We start from the raw sequence: 23,652 nt of genomic DNA, 5'->3' as shown, positions 1-23,652 counted from the left end.
TGGGTGTGATGGGATCATTGACTCTGTTTACCCACGAATAAAATCAGTTTTCAGCTTAAAATTGTGGCCCAGAGACTTTGTTATTTCTTTCACTCAACAATTAATAGTAAAAAGTGTAAGGACTGAAATTCTTGAGAGACACTATTTCTTAATTTAAAAAGTATTTATTAATTGACTGGTCAAGACATCTTAACCTGGTCGATTGCCTCTCTCTACAATTTGTCCTGGTGGGAAAAAGAGCAAAAGGGGATTCCTTCGTCTGGTGCAGGTTTATATACCATTCATGAGTTCCCCATTCATTCCCTCTCCTTGACATATTAGGACATCTGTGATTGGTAATCAACCACCCAGGAGGTGGACTTAGAGACCTCAACCCATCTGTTATTACATTATCACAGGAGAACCTGAGTCTTTTCCATACAAAGAAAACATCAGCAGCCTCTTTCCTCTCTGTCAGGTGGCTGCCCCAACATTAAGTCAGTTCAATACAGCTTCTACAGCTTTCTGATTTCCCTTAATCTCTTCAAAGGTGTCAGTGTTCACCATGCTGAGCCCTTCCTTCATCTTTTCAGGGTCTTAACAAAAGAAGGGAGGTCATAGCACAGTTTGATAGCCTGGGGCGAACTTGTTTAATTCTGACCATAAAATCAAACTGTTCTTTAGGGGCTAAGGAGAAAAAATACTTTAAAAGTATCCTTATTCAATATTAATTTTCACAAAAGCTAATGCATTTTGGCTGGAAGATCAAGCAATCAAATGTAAATTGGTTAGAATAATTCATTAGTCAATTTAAAAAAATCATTGGATCTTTGTGTCAGCAAACGAAAGCAGATAATCCAGATAGAAGCTAGTTTGAAATTAGAGGAAGAACATATCATGACTTATGCAGCTAAGGATAAAAAGCTAAAGTTCCTGGAGTTCAGCCATTTAGGTTATTGTTGAATCCAGTGTGAAGGAATCCTTGATGGAAATTGACACTGTCTATTGGAAATGGGAACCTTTCCTCACAATTCTTGGCCCCCCATTGTCTAAAGGTTGACACTGAGAGCATCCAGCATTCTGAAAATTTAAAGTTCACAGGTTGAGCCCACTGCATTGGTAGCAGCATCACCAAAATTATTATCAACATGGTCAAAACAGCAATTGTCATCAAAATTGGTGGATACAGATCATGTATGAGAGGGGAACTTGGGAAATACCCAGAGGGAATGTCTCAATATACTAATTAGATTCAAAAATTACCCAAACAGATAAATATGACTATGCTAGATTAATGTAGATTATTGTTCAAGTCTATCATTGCAGGTACAGAAAGTATAAGGTTGTGCACCAGAAAATATCTTGCCTCTGGAATCTCATTTATTCTTGATCTGTTCAAGGGTATTTCTGTCTGGCTTCAGGAGGATCACATAACATTTGGGAATAAAGATGCAGCCCAGTAGCCCAGCACTGGAGGCCAAGATGGAGAAGATCTCCACAGTCACCATGGCCTTCCCTTTTGCACTCTGGTATGTGGGCAGAAAAGTGGCCCAGACACTGCAAAACACCAGCATGCTGAATGTGATGAACTTGGCTTCATTGAAGGTATCAGGCAGATTCCTGGCCAGAAAAGCTACAATAAAGCTACCCAGAGACAGAAGGGCCATGTAGCCCAAGACACAGTGAAAAGCAAAGGCAGAACCCTCATTACATTTAAGGATGATGTGGCCATATTGAGCATGTGTGTCTGCCTCTGGAAAGGGGGGGGAGGTTCCCAACCAAATGCCACAGAAAATCACCTGCAACCCTGAACAGGTGAGGACAACATAGACAGACACTCTAGGATGCATGAACATGCGTATCCTGCTCCCTGGCCTGACACCTTTAAAAGCCACAACCACTATGATGGTTTTGGCCAAAATGGAGGAAACAGCCACTGTGAATACAACTCCAAATACTGTTTGTTGTAGGAAGCAGGTGGCAGTGGTGGGATGGCCTATGAAGAGCAGGGAGCAGAGGAAACAGAAGGTGAGAGAGATGAGGAGAGTATAGCTGAGAGTCCTGTTATTGGCTTTGACTATGGGAGTGTTTTGGAACTTCACAAAGACTCCAAGAATCAGAGCTGTCAATAAAGAGAAGGAGACAGCCATACAGGCCAAAGTCATCCCCAAAGGTTCTTTCAAATTCAAGAAGGTGACAACCTTGGGGAGGCAGCGATGTCTCTGCTTATTTGGATATTCATCGTCTGGGCATTTTGCACAATGTTCTGCATCTGCAAGAGAGAAACACAGACACCAGATTTAGATGAAAAGAATTATTCCTATACCCCGATATAGGAAATAGGCATGCTACCTGTAAGACCTTTTTCTGACTCTAGGGGTTACAAGAGCCCCATTTTGCTTTGCTGAGATTCAATGCCTTTAGTAAATAACATGGTTCCTAAGGCTAGAATGAGTGTTTTCATGATCTTTTTCATTGCTTCATCTCAGATCACATTGATTCTGTGTCTTCCTTTTCCTTAGCTGATGCCATCTGTTACTTTTTAAAATTAATTAATCAATTGAAGATTTCTATTTAATTGATTAAGAGAATTTTTTCAAGGTTACCCCTCTCCCATAGTCAACACACGATTCCACTGGGTTTTACATGTGTCATTGATTGAGACCTATTTCCATACTATTTATAGTTTTACTAAGGTAATCATTTAGAGCCTATATCCCTAATCATATCACCTTCATTTCCTCCATTTGAAAAATATTTTTTAATCTCATAGAAGTCACCCTAGTCCTCACTGTTCTAGAACAATATAAGACCATAAGGTTTACTTTAGGTGCTGACCTGCAATGTAAGAGGGAATTCCAAACTGGTGAGTTCCCTTTAGCAGGGATGCCACAGGTCCATCTAGCCCCAGTCTCTATCCTTATCATTACTTTTTTATATTGTCTAAAATGATCCATAAAGTTAAAGTCCTGCTGCTTTTAGCATTCTCTAGTGTATCTGATGGTCATATGTCACTCTGTGGATCAAACATGAGACATGAGTTGAATATTGGACTGTTAGTCAGGAGAAATGGCTGTCAGTCTGTGGATGGCCCACTGGTAACCTCACAGAATCATTTAATTTCTCTGCATTTCATGTTTGAAATAAAATGTTTTGTAAAGGAGACCTCTGAAGATTATGCTTGGCTTCAACAATGGTTCAGTCATGAGCAGATGTTCTGGGGATCCAGTTCTATAAATTAGAGCAATGGATAGAGAGTGAAGCCAAAATCTTCATTTTAGGAATCTTTGTAAAGTTCCAGAGCAGGATGTAAAGAGTATAATGTGGTCTACCAAGAACTGTACCTGAAGGACCTTACCAGCTCAGGGGGATACATCTGAAATTGAGCAGAGAGACTAATTATCCCAATCAAATCAATAAATATCTGCAGAAAGCATGCATGGATTGCTTTGTGAAGTTATTCAACAACCAATAGAGTGGAATTACAATACATACTTTATCTTCAAGTCAATTGGAAGGCAGGACTAATGTGTTTCTATTGTTGAGCACCTCTTATCAAATTCTCCTTTTCTCCAGAAGTATCTGAGTATTTAGACTTTTTTTCTCTGTGGGCAGAAGTTAAGAGATTCTAAAACCTAACTCAAATTCTTAGAATTCTCATCCTAGAGAGAAAGTGTTGTTTATTTACTTGTCCTGGGATAGAGATTTTCATCTTTGGGTGGACATAAGTACTTGGTAAGAAGCACAGTTAAACCCTATAATGTTATTTGGCATTGCAATATGAAAAGCAGAATGATTGAAAGTTAGCGGTTTGGAACTTAGAATGAACTGAGCTTGGCATGTGCCAGCAAGGGCAAAAGTCAGTTACTGGGAGGCTCTAAAAAACAGGATTTTGGACCAAAGGGGGTCTCAATTTGAGAAGGGATTTTGGTGGGACGTGTTCTTTGGGCTTGGGCAGGCCAAATCAACTTAGGATACTACAACCAGCTCTGATCACTACCATACTCTCAAATCCTGTGTGACTCCACAATGCACATCCTGATTAATTATTCGTCAAGAAGAAGCAATATCAATCACCATCAAACCTGATTCAAGTTAAAAAGCCTGGCTTTGCCAGGTTGAATCTGGCTGGCAAAGCCACAACTGTCAAACTTGAAACCCTGATTACCTTCAATTCTCATAGCATCTGATCATCTATAGCTTAAACCAAGGATCTCCTTTACTCCTATCTCCTTCAATTCCCTGTTCCAGTTCCACAATTTTATTACCATTAAATCTTAAACTCACTTAGGTGAATGTCATTCTTTACTTTAAGGATTGACAATCATATCCTTGGGTAGTTGAAGAAAGGGATTATTTCCAACCAAAGTTAAGTCACCATCATCTAGTGTTTATCCCCATTTTGGGGTCAGGATAAGCAGTCAAAAGAGCTGTGTTATCTAAACCACAGCCTCTTCTCTTGACTACTTATTCTGGGACACTGTTATATTGAAGCTAGGTGTAACAGTTTCTTCAGAAATATTCCTGTGGAGTCCTTACTGTTTCACTACCACAACTCAGTGTTACACCTAGGGATTTCCACACTCACTCAGCTTCAGCTCCTCATACCATCAGAGGACCCTGCCCCTTTTATTATATAACAAGCCACATACAATGTTCAGAAAAATTCAATTTGGAAGTGGATCATGCCTGGAAATTTTGAAGTCTGAATGTGGGAAAGAAGGGGAAAAGATATAGTGAGACAAAGAAGAGGAGTGAGAGGAAGATGAAGAAAGAGAGGAAGGGAAATGGGGTAAAGCAAATTGAGGCAGAGACATGAAGGGAAGGAGACATATGGATAAAATGTTGGAGACATAAACAGAAGGATAGACAGAACAGAGAGAAAGAGAAGGGAAAGGGAAGAAAGAACATCTAGATGGCGGTAGCTGTAATTAAGAAAAGCTTTTAGGTTGCGTCCCTTATTTCGTTGTCAGAAGGACTTCAAGGTACACTTAATTGTTCTCTTCTCCTTTCCTTACTTTTGTAGATATCAGGCATCTGGTGTCTGAAATTAGCTTCCTTAATCTAACAATCACATCCCATAAAATTTCATCTCTTCCTGCACAAATCTGCTCTTTGAGATACTCTTGGAATCTTACACCCCAGTCCAAAGTGTTGTAATGATGGAGAGTGGCACAGCATGAGGAGAACATCCCATTCCCCCTGGAGAGGCGTTTGCAGTGGTGATCATCACTGCTCCCTATTTGAACATGAAACCAACTCGTTTTAATGGTCTTTGCAGATTGATCTTATTCTAAACACCTCACCTTAAATCACTCAACCTAAACAATTCTGTATAACCTGAGACACTCAGACTGTCTCATTTCAAATAGCATCTTTGATTTCCTGCTGGACTGGAACTCTGCTTCCTGGGATGACCTCACCCAGGCTTCCACTTCAGCATAGAATATCTATATATAAATATGTAGGTATATACATACTGACATATTCAAAGAAATATACATAAATATATACCATCTTGACAGTAGCCATTATATTCAGAATAAGATTATTTTGAGTTCTTCAAGTATATAAGATATAAAATTATTTTATCCCTGTAGATCACATTTCTCATTGTGTTATGAGATCAAAGGACCCTTCCCATGATAACTATTTCAGAATATTTCTCAGATATTCTTGGGTCTCATATACTCTCTTCCTCTGACAGTGACGTTTCTGTTGTAGGTGACTCTACAAGAATAACATCAGTTCTTTTCTATATTAGGGATGATGTGAAGTGAGACGCCTGCAGAAACTTACTCTTCTGACTGGAAATTTCTCCTTCTGGGCAAGGAGAGCAGTCAAAGCAGCATGCAGGCTGCCCCTCCAAAGGGGTCTTCCTAAATCCAGGATCACAGCTGTCACTACATACTGCACACGGAATCTAAAGGAATAACAGAAGAGTGAAATATGCATCTTTTACTGAGAGAAACTAAAATTTGAGGTGGAAAAAAGCATTTTATCTATTTAACATCTGCTTGATGGCTATTCCATAGACAGGTAAGTTGTAGTGTAGATAGAATACTTAACTTGAAGTTGGGAAGATCTGAAATGTATTAGTTGTGTGGTCTTGTAAAATTAATTTACCTTACTCTGACTCAGTTTACTAAACTTTCAAACAAGCTTAAAAGTAATAATACCTCAAAGAATTGTTGGAAGTACAAAAATATTTTAAGAGCACTTGAAACACACTTGATGCTTCATAAATGTCTCTTCTCTTGTCCCTTCTTTTTATATATATTTTATATGTAAAATATTTTTCCATATTAGTCATTTTGTGTAAAAGATCTCAAATGGAAAAAAGAAGAAAGAAAATGGCAGAGGGGACTATAGAAACTAGTATTGGGAATGCCTAGGGTATTTCCTACCATATGAGACTGTACACCAGGGAAAGTGCAAGTCTTAGACCCCTAACTAACTTTGATTGACAGATCCAGAGTGCAATGAGAAAGAGGAGGTATACCCATGGATGATTTTCTGGGATAAGGGTTGGTTTGAAACTCTATGTTGTTCTGAGAGGAGGACTTTTAGTAAAATCTGCCTCCCAACCTGAGTGCAGACTATTGTCTTGGCACAGTTTCTATACCAGTCTCAGGTCTGCAGAGAAACAAGCAAGACAGGATTCCCTAACCCAAAAGGAGCTGCAATTGTTTCATTCTGATTCACCAAAGCTTCCCAAATGGTTGATAATCATTCTGCTGTTGTTTAAATGACTCAGTCATTCCACTGTTCTTAAATCCAAATCCAGATTAGAGCAAAGTTGAGGGGATGGGAGAAAGTGAGCAATAAACCTTCCTTCAGAATCAGACTATTCTCACAACAGTTAAATCTTGATATCCTCTCCTGAATTATCCCTGACATCCTACAATAACTGCAAAGTCAATACCCTCCAGAAAATAACAAGATGACTATTCTAAATCTTCCCTCCAGAAATATCTGGAGCTGATGTCAACATGAGCCATGTTAAAAGTAAAGATGTGGACCACAAGAATGATCAAACAAATAAGAGAAGCAGAATAAAAGTTATTAGAATACTGTCGATGTTAAAGACAAACCAGAAATAAACTACAAAATATCTACAAAAAACGTCAAAGAAAAACATAGTTTTGATGTAAGTTCACATAGAATTCCTAAAAGAGATGAAGGAAGGGTTTTCAAAGAGCTAAAATGCTATCTTCAATGAAATCTAAATAGTAGAGGAAAAATTGGAAAATAAAAGACAGATTTCAAGGAATGAATTTCAAAATGATTAAACAGATTCAAACAAGAAGTATAAAATTTTACCCAAGACACAAACTCTGAAAATAAGCATGGAATAAACAGAAGTCACTGACTTTATGATACAATAAAAATATTAAATTAAATTCAAAAGACAAAAAATAAAAATAACAAAGCATTTCGTTTAAAAAAAACTTAACCATTTTATTTTTAAAATCATCTTCTATTTTAGAATGAATACTGTATATTGGTTCCAAGGCAGAAGAGTGGCAAGGACTAGGCTATGGGAGTTAAGTGACTCACCCAGAGTCACACAGCTAGGAAGAGTCTGAGATCAGATTTGAATCGAGTACCTCCTGCCTCTCATCTTGGCTTTGAATCCACTGAGCCACCCGGCTGCTTCCCCCCAAAAAAGTATTTCTTGGAAAATAAGTGGCTTTTAAAACATATTGAGGAGTAAATAATTAATGTTTGTACTACTGAAATTCCATGAGAAAAGACAAGACCCAAACATCACTATTCCTGAAATTTTTCTTTTTCTTTTAATTTTTTCCATCCAATTACTTGTGTCTTTTAAAAATTACATGGTATCAGTACTGTGTATTGTTTCCATGCCAGAAGAACAGCAAGGCTTAGTCATTAAGGGTTAAGTGATTTGCCTAGGGTCACATAGCTAGGAAGTGTGAGGTCACATTCAACTCCAGACCCTCACATCTCTAGACTTGGCTCTCAATCCACTGAGGCACTTAGCTGCTTCTGTCAGCCCCATTACTTTTAAAGACAATTTTTATAGCACTTTAAACGTTTTTAATCCTAACTCACTCTCTTCCCTCCTCAGTGATATGGTAAGCAATCTTTTAAATATTTTAAATGTAAAATCATGTAAAACTTTGTTCAGTATTAATGCTTTTGTGGAAGAAAATGAGAAAAAAATGAAGAAGGAACGTGAAATATAGCATGCTTTGGTATGATCTCCATCAATTCTTTATCTGAAAGCATACAGCTTTTTTCACTCTGTGTCCCTTGGGATTGTCTTGGATCATTGTATTGCTGAGAATAACTACCTCATTCAGAGTTATTCATAGAACAACATTGCTGTTACTGTTTTTTGTTTTCATTCTGCTCACTTCACTCTTCATCAGTTCATGTTAATCTTTCCAAGTTTTTTTCTGAAATTATTCTAGTTGTCATTTCTAGTATAATAGTATTCCAATACAATTGGAATCATATATTACAATTTACTTGGCTAATCCTTAATGGTCACTTCCTCAATTTTTAATTCTTTGCCACTGCAAAAAGAGTTGTTTTAAACATTTTGTAATTCTTTTTTATCTCTTTGGTACAAAACCCTAGTAATTGTCTTCCTTGGTGAAATGATCTGTATGGTTTAGCAGCCCTTTCCTCATAGTTTTAAATTGCTCCACACAAAAGTCAAATCAGTTTACAACTCACCTATAGTGCATTGGTGTCTTAGTTTTTCTATATCTCATCCAACTTTTCTCATTTTCCTTTTCTGTCATAATAGTCAATCATAAAGGTATGAGATGGTACTTCAGAGTTGTTTTAATTTGTATTTCTCTAATTAATTATTACATAATTAATGGTGGTTTAGATCACTTTCCATATTTTGATTAATTTTTTAAATTTTTTAAAATTTCATTAATTCACCTCAAAACTATCTGTTCACATCCTTTGATTATTTATCAATTGGGGAATAATTTGAATCATTTTACATTTGACTCATTTTTCTATGTATTTGAGAAATGAAGCCTTTATTAGGCAAATGTCAATTTAAAAAATTGTTATGATTACTGTATATTATATTCCATTCTATTCCCTCCTCTAAGGTGGTATGATCTAAAGAGAGGTGTGTTTAATACTCTTTTGATCTGTGGTGTGCTCTGGGAGGGATCACAAGGCTTCTTTTCCACCTTGGCTCTGTGACCTGAGTCCCCTGCTCCCCAGTTTTTCTGCAACTGAAAATGTTCGTGTGCTAATGCTCCTCCTCATTCTGGGACCTCTAACTGGCACTGTGCCAGGATTATATCCTCAATCTGTGCATGGTCAATTCAATTGAGTCCTTCATCCAGATAGAGCAAAGGAAACCACATAATGTTCTGACCAGCTGTCTGATTCCCTCTTCACCTGTAGCTGAGAGCTCTGGAAGTCTTTATTGCTGATTCAGTCACTCCTAAAGTCTGTGTTGACTTGCCGAGGCAGAAACTGTCTTTTCTTGCTGATACAAACTCCATTTCTACACCATTACAATAGACCTTTAGTGCATATCTTTTAAATAATCTTTGGATGAAAAAAAATTGTGTCCCTTCTTCTTTTATGGCATTTCTACTAATCTAGAATTTATTTTGACATGTTATATCAAAATTGTTTGAAGTATAAATTGGAAATGATTAAGAGGGTCCTTCTCTGCCATCTTGGTTCTAGCACCTTCTATAAATCTTAAAAGAATCTTATAATCAGATGCCAATGTGGAAATTGAAAGAATCCTCTGCCTCCTGAAAAGAAGCACAAAATAAAAATTCTCAGGAAACTTCTAAACAAAATTTAGAGTTTCCAATCCAAACAAAATATATTACAAGCATCCAGAAAGAAAAATAATTCTCATCCCAAGTAATCACAGTCAAGATCATACATAATTTAGCAGCCACAACTTACATGTATTGGAGAGCTTGGAATACCATATTCTAGGGGGCAAAGGAAATAGGTTTATAGCCCATAATAAATTACCTAAGGAAACTAAGTATAACAATAAAAGTAAAAAGACAGATCATTAATTAAGTAGAGAAATACAAGGTATAATTCCTGAAAAGATTTTAACTGTACTGAAATACTGACATTCAAAAATGAGTTAAGAAAATCACAAAAATATAAACACAAATGCACATTGATAAAAGACTAATAAAACATAAACTTATTTTGTAATGTAGGAATATAATTCATATGTTACTCTGAAACTTATTTGTTAGCATTATTTATGCAGACTAATTAGAACATACCTGGGAATGGGTCTATAATTCTTGAAGATCTCAAGGGACAACTGGAAAGATGTAAAGAGAAATACATAGTACGGGAAAGCAATGGAAGATTAGTGATATTGACTCACATCATCAGACTGCCCAAGGAGATATCTGTGCAAATATGGAACAGGGGTGGATAGTGGCTGACAATTCAACTTTATTCATATATGATGTGCTCATAAAAGGAGAAGATGGAAGAATAAAACAAGAAGTAGAATGAAGAACAAGCTCTCTTGTTAGATTAAAGGAAAGATATGGCCCAGGGAAAATAATCTGTCACTGAGGATGTACAAAAATATTTCCAACTCTTTTCAAAGTGGCAAAGAATGGGAATGTTAGGTGGTATCCAAAAATTGAAGAATGCCTGAACAAGTTGTGATTTATATAATTGGTTGAATGGCATATTTCTGGAGGACTAGCATCTTTGGTGTGAAAACTTGTTGAGACATATAAAGGGCTTTTCACATATATTTAGAGTTTCTCTTTCATATAACTCTCACCTCTGCCTCCCAAAAACTGTATGTAGTGTATATAGCATAGGGTAACTAAGAAGACTCAAACATGTTGCTGAATTAGTGGGATGTCTACCCATGGTATCTGAAGGCTTCTCAGAATGGAAAGGGTGGATGAGGACAATAATTTTGTTACAGGGGCCATAAAGGAAGCTGAAGCAGTTGCTGTGGAGATATTAGAACTTGGTCAGATGTTGAAGGCATAATGGTCATCCATTGAACTTGAATTATTGCCAGTAATCCATACTTTTCTCTTGCCACTGGAGTTTAATATCTTTTGAAGAGACAGTGAGGCTGATGATTTTGCCCTATTCTGCTTTACTTAAATCCAATTCACATGAATCAAAATGCAAATCTCTACAGTTATTGCTACTTCTTGAAATGAAGGATGAACACAAACACAATCACAGTTTCATATTTATGTGTATTAATGTTTAGGTGTGAGTATGGTTTATGAAATGCAATTATGTTTCTGAGAAAGAATGGAAATTGTATAAACTATCTCCAAGTGAAATAGGGGAAAGAGATGATCTAATTCTGCAAACACAGTGTTATGTTAAAAAAGAAAAAAAAAAACTTTGAATGAATCAGGAGCTCTGATCTTTGTAATAACGAACCACACATCCATAGGATGAAAGATGAAATGTACTATTCACATCTTTCTGATTCAGAGATGAAAAACACAGAATGCAAATTCAGGCACAATATTTTTTGGACCAGGCTAGTGGGAAATTTTTTTTGCTTCACTATTAATGGGAATTTGCTATTTCCATTTTAATTTGGAGTAGGAAAAATTTACATGTGAAAGAAAGGAGTTTTGTTTTTTGTATATATATATATATATGCATATATATGTGTACACACACACTCATTTATGTGTGTTTCTCATATGTAAAATGAGGTCACACTGGAGGAGGAAATGGCAACCTCTCCATTGTCTTTGCCAAGAAAACCAAGAGAAAAAGCACATAGGGTCACATAGGTCATGTCTTAATGACAGCAAGAAGAAATTCTACCCAGTCTGCTCATTGCCTGTATCATCAAGAAAAAAATTACTTACCGTTTCTAATCATGAGTTTCCTTGTATTAAGAGGAAGACAATGGACTTAAATGATCTGTGAGATCACTTCATTATTTTTGGTATATAATTTTACTATATCATTGATAGTCTCCTATTCATGAATATAATTAATGAGGAGTAAAACAAATAAGTCAAGAACTGTTCTTGTGCTTAGAAGTATCAACCTGACATTTAAAATATTTCTGACCTTTGCATCCCACCAGCCCCACACTATGGCATCTTCACAGATTGTGAAATCTTGACCAAATGGAGCTTTGGGGAGAAATTGCCCCACTTTCACCAGACCATCTGTCAAATTTTGAAAGTACACATAGTTCATAATAGCATATTGAGCCTCAGAGTTTCTAGTCTCATCCACAAACACCTGGTCACCAGCATTGTTGGTAAACTGGGTTTTCTTCAGGAAGGGGTGCAGCTGAAATGGAAGAGGAATCCTAATTATAGGTAGTACCTGAGGGAAGGCCTCTCTTTGAAGTACAACTTATGCATTATATGAGAGATACAGGACATGTTTTGTAGTCTTTTCGAAATGTGCACTTTTATTTGGAGGTTTACTAATCTGACATTCTCCTGGGACATATAGAAAAAAACAACAACATCTGAACCCTGCAGTGTTGCTTCCATCTTCAAGATTCCTAATTTCATTTTCAGTCTTGACTCTTAAGTATCTCTCACCCCCTTTATCTAATCTATTGCCAAGATATGTTGTTCTCACTTTTGTGACATCTCTCGAATATGCTCTCCTTCCTCATCCACACCAACTATATTCATTGACATTCTTTAACTTCTGCCTAAAATCTCATCTTCAGGGAGCTTTTTCAACTCTCTTTTAATTCTAGTGCTCTTTCTCGCTCTGTTAATTCTTTCATGTTTTTCCCCATTTATTTTCTATATAATTTATTTATACCTATTTATTTTCTTTTGTTCTCTCCCATTAGATTGTGACCTTCTTTGATTAAGCAATGTGTTTTGCTTCTTTTTATATCCATAGAATTTAGTACAGTTCCTGGAACATTGTAACTGATTAATAAAGGTTTTCTTATTTATTAATTCTTTCACTATGCCTATGTGTTCATATATTTCAGAAGGTCTGACAAGAATAAGACATTTAAAAGTTTTGCTCCTGAATTTAATCTACAATTATTCATTCCCTAATTTTTAAAGGTCTATTTTTGTTATTTCTCTGGCATCATTTTGAGGATATTTTTCTAGGTAAAAGACTCTAAGTTTTTAGAAAAAAAGAAAATCTTCTACATACCCAATAAGAAAATGGCAAAACATCAGAAGGCAATTGTTAGTTTAATGTCACCAAATTGTCCAGAAGATCATAACTGAGAAGATGATGATTTTGGATAAGAGTAGTTTGGATTCCTATATTTTCATCAGTTTGGGTAAGTGATGTTAAAACTCCTTCTACTAATTCAAATCAGTGATTGACTTATGAATTGGCAAATTATTCTTTTGTAGAGTCCCATGGGGTCTGTACTTGAGTGAATTGCCTAGGATCTATGTCAAAAGGCAGATTGGAACTCTAATCTTACTAACTGAAATATCCACTCTAACATTACTAGGAAGCATTGCCTCCTTAGATCATAACTTCAATTCTAAGACTGAGTCAACACATGGAGTACATTTAAATGTGTGTTAGTAAAATATATTTGCCTTGCTATCTAGAGATTAGATCAATAGGGTTTTCAAATGAAAGCGATCAATTAGGGAGTACACAATCTATGAATATCTAACATGACAGATACCCCAAAATTCATGAATAATTTTATGAACATGATGATCTTTCAAGGTCCGAATGGAGATCATATAGAGCAATGATTATTTTACATCTATTTGGCCCAGAAGACAGAACTTACAACAATGGCTAAAAATGAAGAGAAGCTACTACTGGACACCAAGGTACATTCCTATAGTTCCTGATTTGGGGAGGCTAAGGCTGATGGATCATTAAGGCCTAGACCTTTCAGTTGCAGCATGTCTAAAGGTGATTGGGTGTCTGAGCTAATCTTGTCAAAAATGTTGAGTTCATCAGAGTAAAATTCACCAAGCTATTTCATGCCAGGTAGCCAACGTCAGAGAGAGTAGATTCAAGTTTCCATGGTGATCAATATTGGGATCAAGCCTATGAGTGGTCATTACATGCCTATCCTTTGATATATATGTATGTATATAAACCATATATACATATAGTTTCCAGAATAAAATGAATAACAAAAACAGAATTCATTTTTGGTTTTCAAAAGGAGGGAGCACTAGTTTATATTGCCCATCCCATAGTTACCAAGGATTCTGTTACTGAATTTAAAAAGGGAATAGAATCATAGAATCAGTTTAGCTGCCATATGGAAAAAGTAACCTTAAAAGTCAGAAAACCTATGAGAGTCACAGAAAGGACCAATGCAACTTCTTTCCTGAAAGACTAGAGAAGTTATTGTCATAAAAAAATCTCAAGAGAATTTTGAGGCAACTGAGTTTAACTCAGGCTGCAAAGACATCATGAGGAGAATTTTTTGAGACTGATATCTGGAAAAAGTGGACTGGTGGGACTCTGTTTCCATAATAGTGAAAAAATCAAGAGCTTACATTAATGGAGAGAGTAGATGTTATCCAGAATTTTTTTCATCAGAGATATGCAATTAAAATATTTCTCTACCAATTTTTTGTTATGGTAGTTAATAAGATTTATATTTGTCTAATCCAAGACATAATTAAAGAGATAGTTAGAAATCTATAGGAAAATAAGAATCTCCAGTTCATTTATAAACTGGGATGCAGGTATTGTATTAATAGACTGATTCATGAGAACATGTACATCACTAAAATTTTATGAGAATGAATCTTAACATATTCATGATTGATTTAGCTCTCAGAATGAGAATTAATGAGAAAATTACTCACTAGGTTATAGAAATGTTCTGAAAACTGGGTTTTGGATTGTTGTCAGGCAGTGTAGGACATTTTATATCTAAATCAGCCTCACATAGGCTAATAAAAATACTGTTTCAATAATTATAGCTGCCACAAAATGGAATAAAGTATATAAAGAAGTGATAGATGATTCCTTGTCTAGAACTACACTGACAATATTGCTGTGCAAGATTTCCAGTCCAGTACCCAAGGATGTCTACTTGAAGGAACCAGAGGTCATTTCCATATCTAAGACGCTGTGAAAAAAAACAGCAATTCTTCAAATGACAACTCACAGGTGCTGGGAATTAATAATACAATCTGTGAGAGACATTGAATTAGAGAATTAGGGAGGTAAAAGTGACTTCATTATCTATTTTATCCCATTAATACCCAATTATATTTTGAGTATATCATAGTTAAAAAGTGGTCACACTTTCAATAGTACCTGCCAGGAATGAGGTTCTAAATATTCTTCATTTACCATTGTTTTTTCCTCTGAGTTTCTTATAGATATTTCATGGAGAGCCCAAGCCATAGCATAGACAGAATTATAGATGGTGTAGCTGAAGCCAGAAATGGTCATATCAAAAGAGCACAATGGCAAAGTTTCCAAGGAAGCATTTGGTGAACATATTTCTTGTTCTAGGTATTCTGGTTGATCTGGGCAGCTAAAAACAGAGAGCCAGAATCCTCTAAGTAAAGCATCATTTGGATATTTCAAAGGAGTTATTGTCTTAAGGAAGGTCTTGAATCCAGGAATTTCCCTTGTCAAGTATGAAAATATGAGAGCCCCATGAAAAGCATAACCTTGACTATCGAGGGGTCTCATAGTAATATCCCAATGAGATGTGGCAATCCACACCTTCTCTATTCGTGAAAAAGGCATTTGTGAATGTCTCAAAATCATTAATGAATCTGTGTCACCATGGATGACAATCACTTTGACTGCTGATGTCACGATCCTAAACATGAAGGTATCATGTGATTCCTCATGTCTTCTTTCACTGACAGGGATTTTTTCTGTAAAGGCCACACAAACATCTTTCTTTACCATTTCTCCTCTTATTTCCCAGAGGAATTTTTCACCTCTCATATCATCTGAGACGACTAGTCCTATCCAGTTCCATTTAAAATATACGATTAAGTGGACAACACCTCGGGGGAGAGAAGTGTCTTTGGAGGCCATCTGATAGAGGGAAGGAAACTGGACCTTGTCATTAAGAATGGAATCAAATGGTCCATAGCTGATCTGGAAGAGAAAGAAACAGGAATCAGTTTGTCCCATAGTGAGAGATGCTGAGAGAAGTAAAGCAAAATGTGAATTAGTAAATGTTCATTTTTGTTGACAGAAAAGATGATGTCAGTTTCAGTTCATGGTTTTGTATAAGTGGCATTTTAATCTCTGAAAATCTCTGTATTTATTCTTCTCTCTGAGTCCACAAGGGGACAGTGATGTGGTCCAGTGGCAGGATTCTCTATTGACAAGTTGAGGGATAATTGTGTTCGAGTGATGAAAAAAATTAATGAATAAGAGGAAGGAATGCACTAGAAATAGGGAGAAGATAGAGAAAGAATAGAATAAATAATTTCACATAAATGAGGTACATATGGGAGAGCTTCTATATTGCAGCACAAAATTTTGAGGGAATGCAACAGTACATCACTGATATGATCTGGATTAAAGAAGTAAGTATGTATAATATCGTTTCTTTACAGGGAAGTAGGAGGGCAACAGAATAAGAGAAATGGGGAGTAATTGAAAAAACCAGGACTAATAAAGAATATCAATGAAGCTAGAAAAAGTTTAGAGGAAATATCCCTTATAAAGTTCTTTTTTTTCAAATTATAGACTGAATCAAATTTAAAAAATAAGAACCATTGCCCAGTTGATAAATTGTCAAGGAATATGAATAGGCAATTTTCAGAAGACATAAATGTTATCTATGTGCTCATTTTGCTCTTCATCCTAGAGGTCTTTCCAGCTCAATAAGGAAATCAAGCAGTTGATTATTCCTTATTGCACAATAGTATTATGTCACCATCATAATACAGCCATTCCCCAATTGAGAGACATCACCGCATTTTCCAATTATTTTGCTACCACAGAGAGTGCAGCTATAAATATTTTTGTACAAAGATTTTTCATTGTTATCTCTATGGTCTACAAATCTGGTAGTGGTATAGCTGTGTCAAAGAGAGGGCATTATTAAAAGCCCTTTGGGCATAATTCTAAATTGCTTTTCAGAATGGTTGGGACAATGCACAGCTCCACCAACAGTGTATTAGTGTCCCAATTTTGCCACATCCCTTCCATCGTTTATTATTTTCTTTTATTCTTATATTCATCAATCTGCTGAATCTAGCATGTTCTGAAAGCAGATACATTGCTCCTCTCCTGTCAGGAGAATGGATGCACCATTCTGACACTTCCCTATATAACACCTTATGCAGTAGCCTACCTTCTGGCCAACTAAGATGGAAGATGAATTCTTTACATGGTTCTCTTGACTTAGAGATCTCATTTTTGTTTCCAAATCTCAATAAAGAGTAAATTTCTGTGCCATTTGAGCTTGCAGTTTTTCTTTTCTTCACTCGTCGTCAAGTGTATGACCAGAACACTCTGAAATCCCAGTGCTAGTGAAACCACAAACCCCCTGAGCTACTTTTTCCAGGGTCTCTAAATCCTGAACCTGTATGTGTAGCGATATTAGAGATGAATAATATTGAATGAAACTGTGAATGCTTTCAAAATAGGAGTGAGGACAGGGATAGAGTCTTTCAGTCATTCCTCTTTAAATAGGAATAATTCCATACTAAAAACTGGTCTCCAATTCATTTAATTAAGGACTCATATTTTCCTTCATTTTTTTGTTCCATCAAGCCTATTGTATTCTGGGTTCCAGACTAACAAAGCAGTCAGTTATATGCCTGAAAAATAATGATAATAGTCATTATGCAGCCAAGCTGAAAAGTACATGAGCCTACTTGCAAGGCAAGTATTCCTAGAAGACTTTTTCTGGTCTTTAAATGGTGAGCTGCCTTCTTAAAAGAGTTTACTCATACAGCTGGTATAGCTGTATCTTTTGTATTCATTAATAAAGTTAATTTCCTCTTTGTGAGCAATGACATTAATTTAATCATGCATCTACATATTCATAAAAGTACTTATGGTTCTCTTAGTATAGCATCATAGATAGGTTTACCATGTTCTCCTGCTCCATTATTATTTGTACACACCACTCTTCTCAATGAATGAAGGTTGAACATTATTGGACTAAAAGATTTCAAAAAATAAAACATCAAGAGTCAGATCTGATAGACTAGCCAGTCTTTCAATGGGAAGTCCAGGCATGCAAATGTTATTTTCTACTCTTTCAGCAGCGAATTATGTAATAGTGAGTAGATATTTTAACCTTTCAAATTTTTAGTGACATCATCTGTATAATGGGCAAGTATATGCAGATTACCTATAAGATACTTTCATAAGTTGGAATGTAAATGGATCCAATTCTATTCTTGGTCTATAATTTGTGTGATGCTCCAGGAGAAGTTTATCTTCCCTGATAATTGAGACAGCTTAAAGATGCAGTGACAAGAGTTTTTAAGTTGTGTGAAGAAAACCCGAGATCAAATTCTGCCACAGGACCTTTTTAGCTGCATGATCCCAGACAAGTAACTTAATTTTTTCTCACCCTCAGTATACTCCTCTGAAAATTAGGCTCATAATGGCACTTGAGAGGGTTGCTGTGAGGAACAATAATAGTATCTCTATAAAGTACATTAAAAATCTTAAAGCATTTCATAAATCCTAGCTATTGTTCTTGTTGTTATGTTATTAAAATAATAATTTAATAGTAATTTTTGGTTGATAAAGGCATAGAGAAAAACATAGGCAGGTTGAATATCTTTCACCTGTGGAAACTTGTAGAGGTCAAGTAGTGTCCCCATCTGGACAGAGAGAGCAGAAGTGACTCCTCCAATAACAGCCACAGACTTGTCCTTCTTCCTGCAGCTATAGTTAGGATACGACTGGCTTTGCCCAGACAGCCACCTCAGGGAGCTCTCCAATGTTTTCTCATCACTGTGGTAGGTGTTGTAGACCTGGAATCCCAGGGAAATGTTGGGTAACAGATTGGGATCTCTGTTAATCTCCTCTACAGCAAACAGTAGAGCCAGAGCCTGCTGGTAATTTTTGTGGAGCCACCTGTAGGGGTGAGTGCAATAGAATATTAAGGAAGCCAATAAAAAGAATACTTTTCAGAAGGAAGAATTCTCCAGTCACAATTGTCAGAACTAAGGACTCAAACAGTTATTTATCTCACTTCATTTATATTAAAATACTCCTGTCCATGTGCCTTGTTCCTGTACTCTTCCTTTCTTGTGATTCCAGAGATAGTGAGGACTATTGGCCTTAAGTTTTTATGTGACTCTCTTTGCCTGAGTCACTCCCTCATTCCAACAATAGATATAGAGCACCCAGATCCACCTAGATCCTGTAGGACTTCTGGATGGTCCTTGACCCTAGAAAAACTATTATATAATGGGAGAGAAAATAAATACACCAATAAATGTAACTTAATGTTGTAATGCTGATATTGGCTTGATATATAAGAAAGCAGATTAGAGGATTGTCCCCATCCCCATGAAGAAATAAGTGAAGGCTTAATAAAAAACTAATTAAATGTAAGCTGACTTTACCTTATGGGTCTTTGGGGAAAGGACCATTCCAAGGGAAGGAAATGAATGTTACAAACCAGTTCACATAGGTGTGAGAATAGAAGGAACTGCACATTATGACTCCCAGGGTCTTAATTTGCTCCTGTTTCATATATCTGATAAAAAGTGAGGTTCAGGTTCTTATTTCGCTACCTCATCACATTTTTCCCTTCCTATAATCATAATGAGAAAAATAGAAAAAGAAATTCTTTTAAAACTGTCATCTAGTAAGAGGTCTTAAATCAAGTATTCAATCATAAAGAAGAGACACATCAGATATTTATGGCAATGTTTTAAAACATATGCAGTGTAGTGAGATTTCTCCAGTAGCAACCAGTCAATCTTTTCAGTCAGTCTCAGAATGTTTTACTGGAGACAGAAGCTGAGTATTACAGTATCAAAACTTGTGGGTAATTCACTCTAAATGATAGAATGTACAGCATTTTCAGTTCTTTCTTGAGAATTAATTTCCTAGTTTTTTGAGATTTGAAGAACTTGCATCAATTCTCATTTACTTAGTTCATTTTCCATGCATTTTGAATCATTAAACACAGAATGAGGGCCCTAATTTTCCCCAAGGAATGATATTCTCACGAGAAATTTTTAAACTATATAGAGTTTAGAAGGCATTTGGCAGAATTGGATTTTTGTTTAAATTTTTACCGTTAGAATCTTCTTTTCTTTCTAAATCATATCAATAATCCTTCTTAGATGTAGAATAATAATAATAGAAAAGAGAATAAGAATAAGCATGTTAAACATTAAATATCTATTGAAAAATGATTTAATGATTTTCCCCTTTTGTATGAAAAAATCCATCTGGATCCTGGGGAATATCTAGAAAATCTTCTCATTAATTAGTGAAAGAGAGGTGAAAAGGTTAAAAAGGAATCCAGAGCAGTTAAGAAAGTGGAAGAAGTTAAGATAGATCAGAAAGATCCATAGAAGCAATTGAGAGTAAGAAGTTACAAAGGAAGAGTTCTGAATGTTCATCTGCCAAAGAATTGTCCATTGTATTTCATAATCTGTCCCCCACATATAGGGCAGAGTTAATTGCTTACCCACTTTTCCTCACCTATCACAAAGGGAAATTGTCCAGGAATTGGTGTATTTTAGTCTCAATCTTAAATCCATGGTGCTAACATAGGCTTATATGCATGTTTACTTTGATATACACATAGAGTACCTGCATTATAAATCAGACTTTTTATGAAGGGAACTGATACAGGTTGAAGCACAAAACAAAGGCCTGGCTATCACCACAAATTTCAGTACATCTTGTCTATGTATCATAAAGGAAATATACCTCCACTTATTTTGGAAGGCAATAGTTTAGAAAAACTGAACTAGATAAACAGGAATTCCTCACATATGACCTGCTAAAAATCAGAATACTCCAGATATCACTGAGAAAGAGTGGTTATTTAATTAAGACATTTCTGAATCTCACTGAACACTTACTACAAGGTATCCTGAGTATTCCTTTGACTTCCCAATAACCCCAAAATATTGAGTCCTTAGTTTCAGACTCTGTCCCAGGGTGCTTTAGTCAGCTCTGTTGCAATATCCTATCTTGAACTTCTATGCCTAGATGGAACATATAAATAGTCCTAATAAACTTTAAAGAAAATTATAAAGTCACATGCCCCCAAGAAGGAGAATTTCTAATGGTATATCATCAACTGGTAGGGGGCCTGGGACAAATATAGCATTATGACTAAAGTAGAAATTACCAGGACTCTATAAAATGTTGTGCTCCATGTTTATCATGTAGGGTAATGTAAAAAGGAAACGTTAAAGCTTTCATTTTGTAGATGGGGCAAATTTTGTTATACAATTTTAATATGCTCTACACCACTAAGTCTGTTCAGTGATATAAAAGGGACAGATGGATCAAGAACTTCAGAGTATTAACATAATTACAGGAGTCTTGATGTACACTTCCAATCTTACGTATCAATATTAGGCCAGGAGTGCAGAGTGAATACAATAAAAGAATGAAATTTCTTAGGACTTATCTTTTGGGGTACGGATATTTGCATCCAAATGAAGAGAAGGAAATAGAAGAAAATGTCTTTTTCTGTTTAACTCAAGGTCAATGAAACCCGAGGAAAACTGTGAAGGATGTAAAAGAATTAAGAGACAAGAAGAGAGGGGAAGTATCTATTGACTCATGCTGTATGATCCTGCCTTCTGCTTCATCTATAATTTTTTTCTGTCTATTCATCACAGGAAAAAGGATGTCAAACAGATAGTGAGGCACTTACTGATAAGGCTTACAAGCTTTGTTAGGAGGACTTTCAAACAGTTCTGCTCCTGTTACACTGTTCACTTCAACTGAAAATAAGGACAAAAAGATCCCAATTACTATGTCCCCATCTTGGGAAACTATGGGATTGATCTGGTGGAAACAGGGGAGGTTTTCTGTCCTGTGCTCAGATCCTGGAAGCTGCAGGAGCAAAGAGAGGAGAAAAGAAGAAAGCAGCTGAGAAATAGTTTTCTTAATATGAAGCAACATCTCTCTGAAAATTAGCCAAGTTCCAAGGCTAAGAAAACCCACTCAGACTAGAGCAAAATTAACTATCTTAATTATGGACCAATGAGGAACTGTCCAACATCAGAAGTGTCTCTCCTTTATTAGATGTTCATGCTCTGGTCTATCTGCTACACCTGAAGAAACACAATGAGACATTAGTCATGCCCATAACCAAGTTAAAGGCAATGTTGTAAGCAAGATCAATGTTTTATAGTTTTCTTAGGTTTTAGGATTGTTCTGTCTCCTGGCACCCTTGTTGTTAGATACTGTTAGAGACCTCTTCCACTCCAGTCTCCACAGGGAACACTTGGTCCATGAAGAACTCTGGGGAGAAAACTGCTTGGGGCACCTCCAGCTGAGTCTGCATCCAAGGAAAAAAACAAATATGAAATATTTTGGACTCTCTTTTTCTTGTTCCCAGAGGAGGCCATAGTACAGAAGTGCCTTTCTAGGAAAATAATTTCTGTGTTTGGGGTTTCATTTTCCATGGCAAAGACTACTCATCCTGATACCAGTGTCCTAGAATCAGGAGGTCTAGCCTTTGGCTTTTCTCCTTCATATATATGAGAGTGCCTGAAGTGATTTGCAATTATGGAAATCTTTTTATTATCTAAAGGAGAATCAGGGAACACAGATTGCTAGATAGGTGTCATAGAGGAAAAGGTAGACAGAATAGAATTTAGCAAGTTCTTTATGTGTGACAGACTCTGTGCTAAAGTCTGGGGATACAAATGGAAGCAATTCTGTTAGTACCTGACATTAAGGAACTTCCAATATAGTGGGAAAGTATAACACATAAAAGAGTATTGCAATGTAGGGTACAGGAGGAGACCGTATGAAGTGCCATTTAGACTTGCTTTCTGACCATATTAGGCAAAAGTTTCTCCATTCAAATCCATTTCAAAGCAGTAATACATTCCAAGTTATCCATGGTGTGGAGACAGTCAGAGTGGTGTCATGTTCTAGAACTTCAACTAAATGAGAACTGAGAGTATCTTTCCCAGCTAACTCAGTCTTCTCCTGGCCAAGATTTGACCATCCTACAACTAGGCTCAGCAACACTCAAGTTGTTCCAATTGGGGAGTTTTATGAACAGACTTCCTCTTCTTTAATGCCTCTATGTTCATGTTGCCAGTGACAATATTAGCCCTGCCTACCATGGCACTTATGATGCATGCAGTTAATAAGAACCCTTAATGCATTAGTAATCTTTAACAATGTCAAAACTCAGTTATCATTCCCTTTTACTCCCGATTTTCTAGATGTAAACCTACTAGTTTTCTAGAATAAACTTCTAATCCTTTTATTCCCTGAATTCCCAAGAAGGGCCCAAAATTGTTATCAATTAATAACTATTGATTTTCAAAGGCCCTTGTCAGAATTACTCTCAAAAACATAACTATGATTTGGCAGAAATAATTTAAGTGAAAAAGTAGACTCATCAGTGGTAAACAACTAGTTGTAAGATATCTAGAAAAGACCCTCATGTACACATAGGGGAGGAGTTAGAGAGGATGAATGGACACAGCATGAGAAACTATGGAGAAGATGCAACATTGATCCCAGGGATAATTGCATGCAAACAGGAGATCTAGGGAAAGGACTAACATACAGGGA

The 23,652-nt window shown here is 36.2% G+C and overlaps 2 protein-coding genes across 2 annotated transcripts in view; one reads left to right on the top strand and one right to left on the bottom strand.

Annotated features, from left to right (window-relative positions):
• LOC123245883 (immunoglobulin lambda-1 light chain-like) overlaps positions 1-23,652 on the top strand; it is a 1,010,762-nt gene that overhangs the window by 392,995 nt on the left and 594,115 nt on the right. The gene's annotated exons all lie outside the window — the stretch shown is intronic.
• LOC123245872 (vomeronasal type-2 receptor 26-like) lies at positions 1,356-21,948 on the bottom strand. Its single transcript, XM_044674863.1, has 6 exons — positions 21,767-21,948; positions 18,696-18,987; positions 15,229-16,032; positions 12,052-12,279; positions 5,779-5,902; positions 1,356-2,251 (listed from the first exon to the last, which is right to left on the bottom strand). The coding sequence occupies exons 2-6, from the start codon at positions 18,729-18,731 to the stop codon at positions 1,356-1,358; spliced, it is 2,088 nt and encodes a 695-aa protein (XP_044530798.1). The 5' UTR covers positions 18,732-18,987; positions 21,767-21,948.

This window comes from Gracilinanus agilis, chromosome 1 (assembly GCF_016433145.1).
Source record: "Gracilinanus agilis isolate LMUSP501 chromosome 1, AgileGrace, whole genome shotgun sequence".
Taxonomy (NCBI): Eukaryota; Metazoa; Chordata; class Mammalia; order Didelphimorphia; family Didelphidae; genus Gracilinanus; species Gracilinanus agilis.
This window is presented reverse-complemented; position numbering and strand designations above follow the sequence as displayed.

Bases quoted from the DNA above. Each gene is read 5' to 3' on its own strand.
- LOC123245872 (XM_044674863.1), bottom strand. From the start codon at position 18,731: ATGGGGACACTACTTGACCTCTACAAGTTTCCACAG. The intron at 16,033-18,695 runs GTGAAAGATATT...TTTCTCTTCCAG, and splicing joins ACCTCTACAAGTTTCCACAG to ATCAGCTATGGACCATTTGA. The intron at 2,252-5,778 runs GTAAGTTTCTGC...TCTCTCTTGCAG, and splicing joins AGAAATTTCCAGTCAGAAGA to ATGCAGAACATTGTGCAAAA.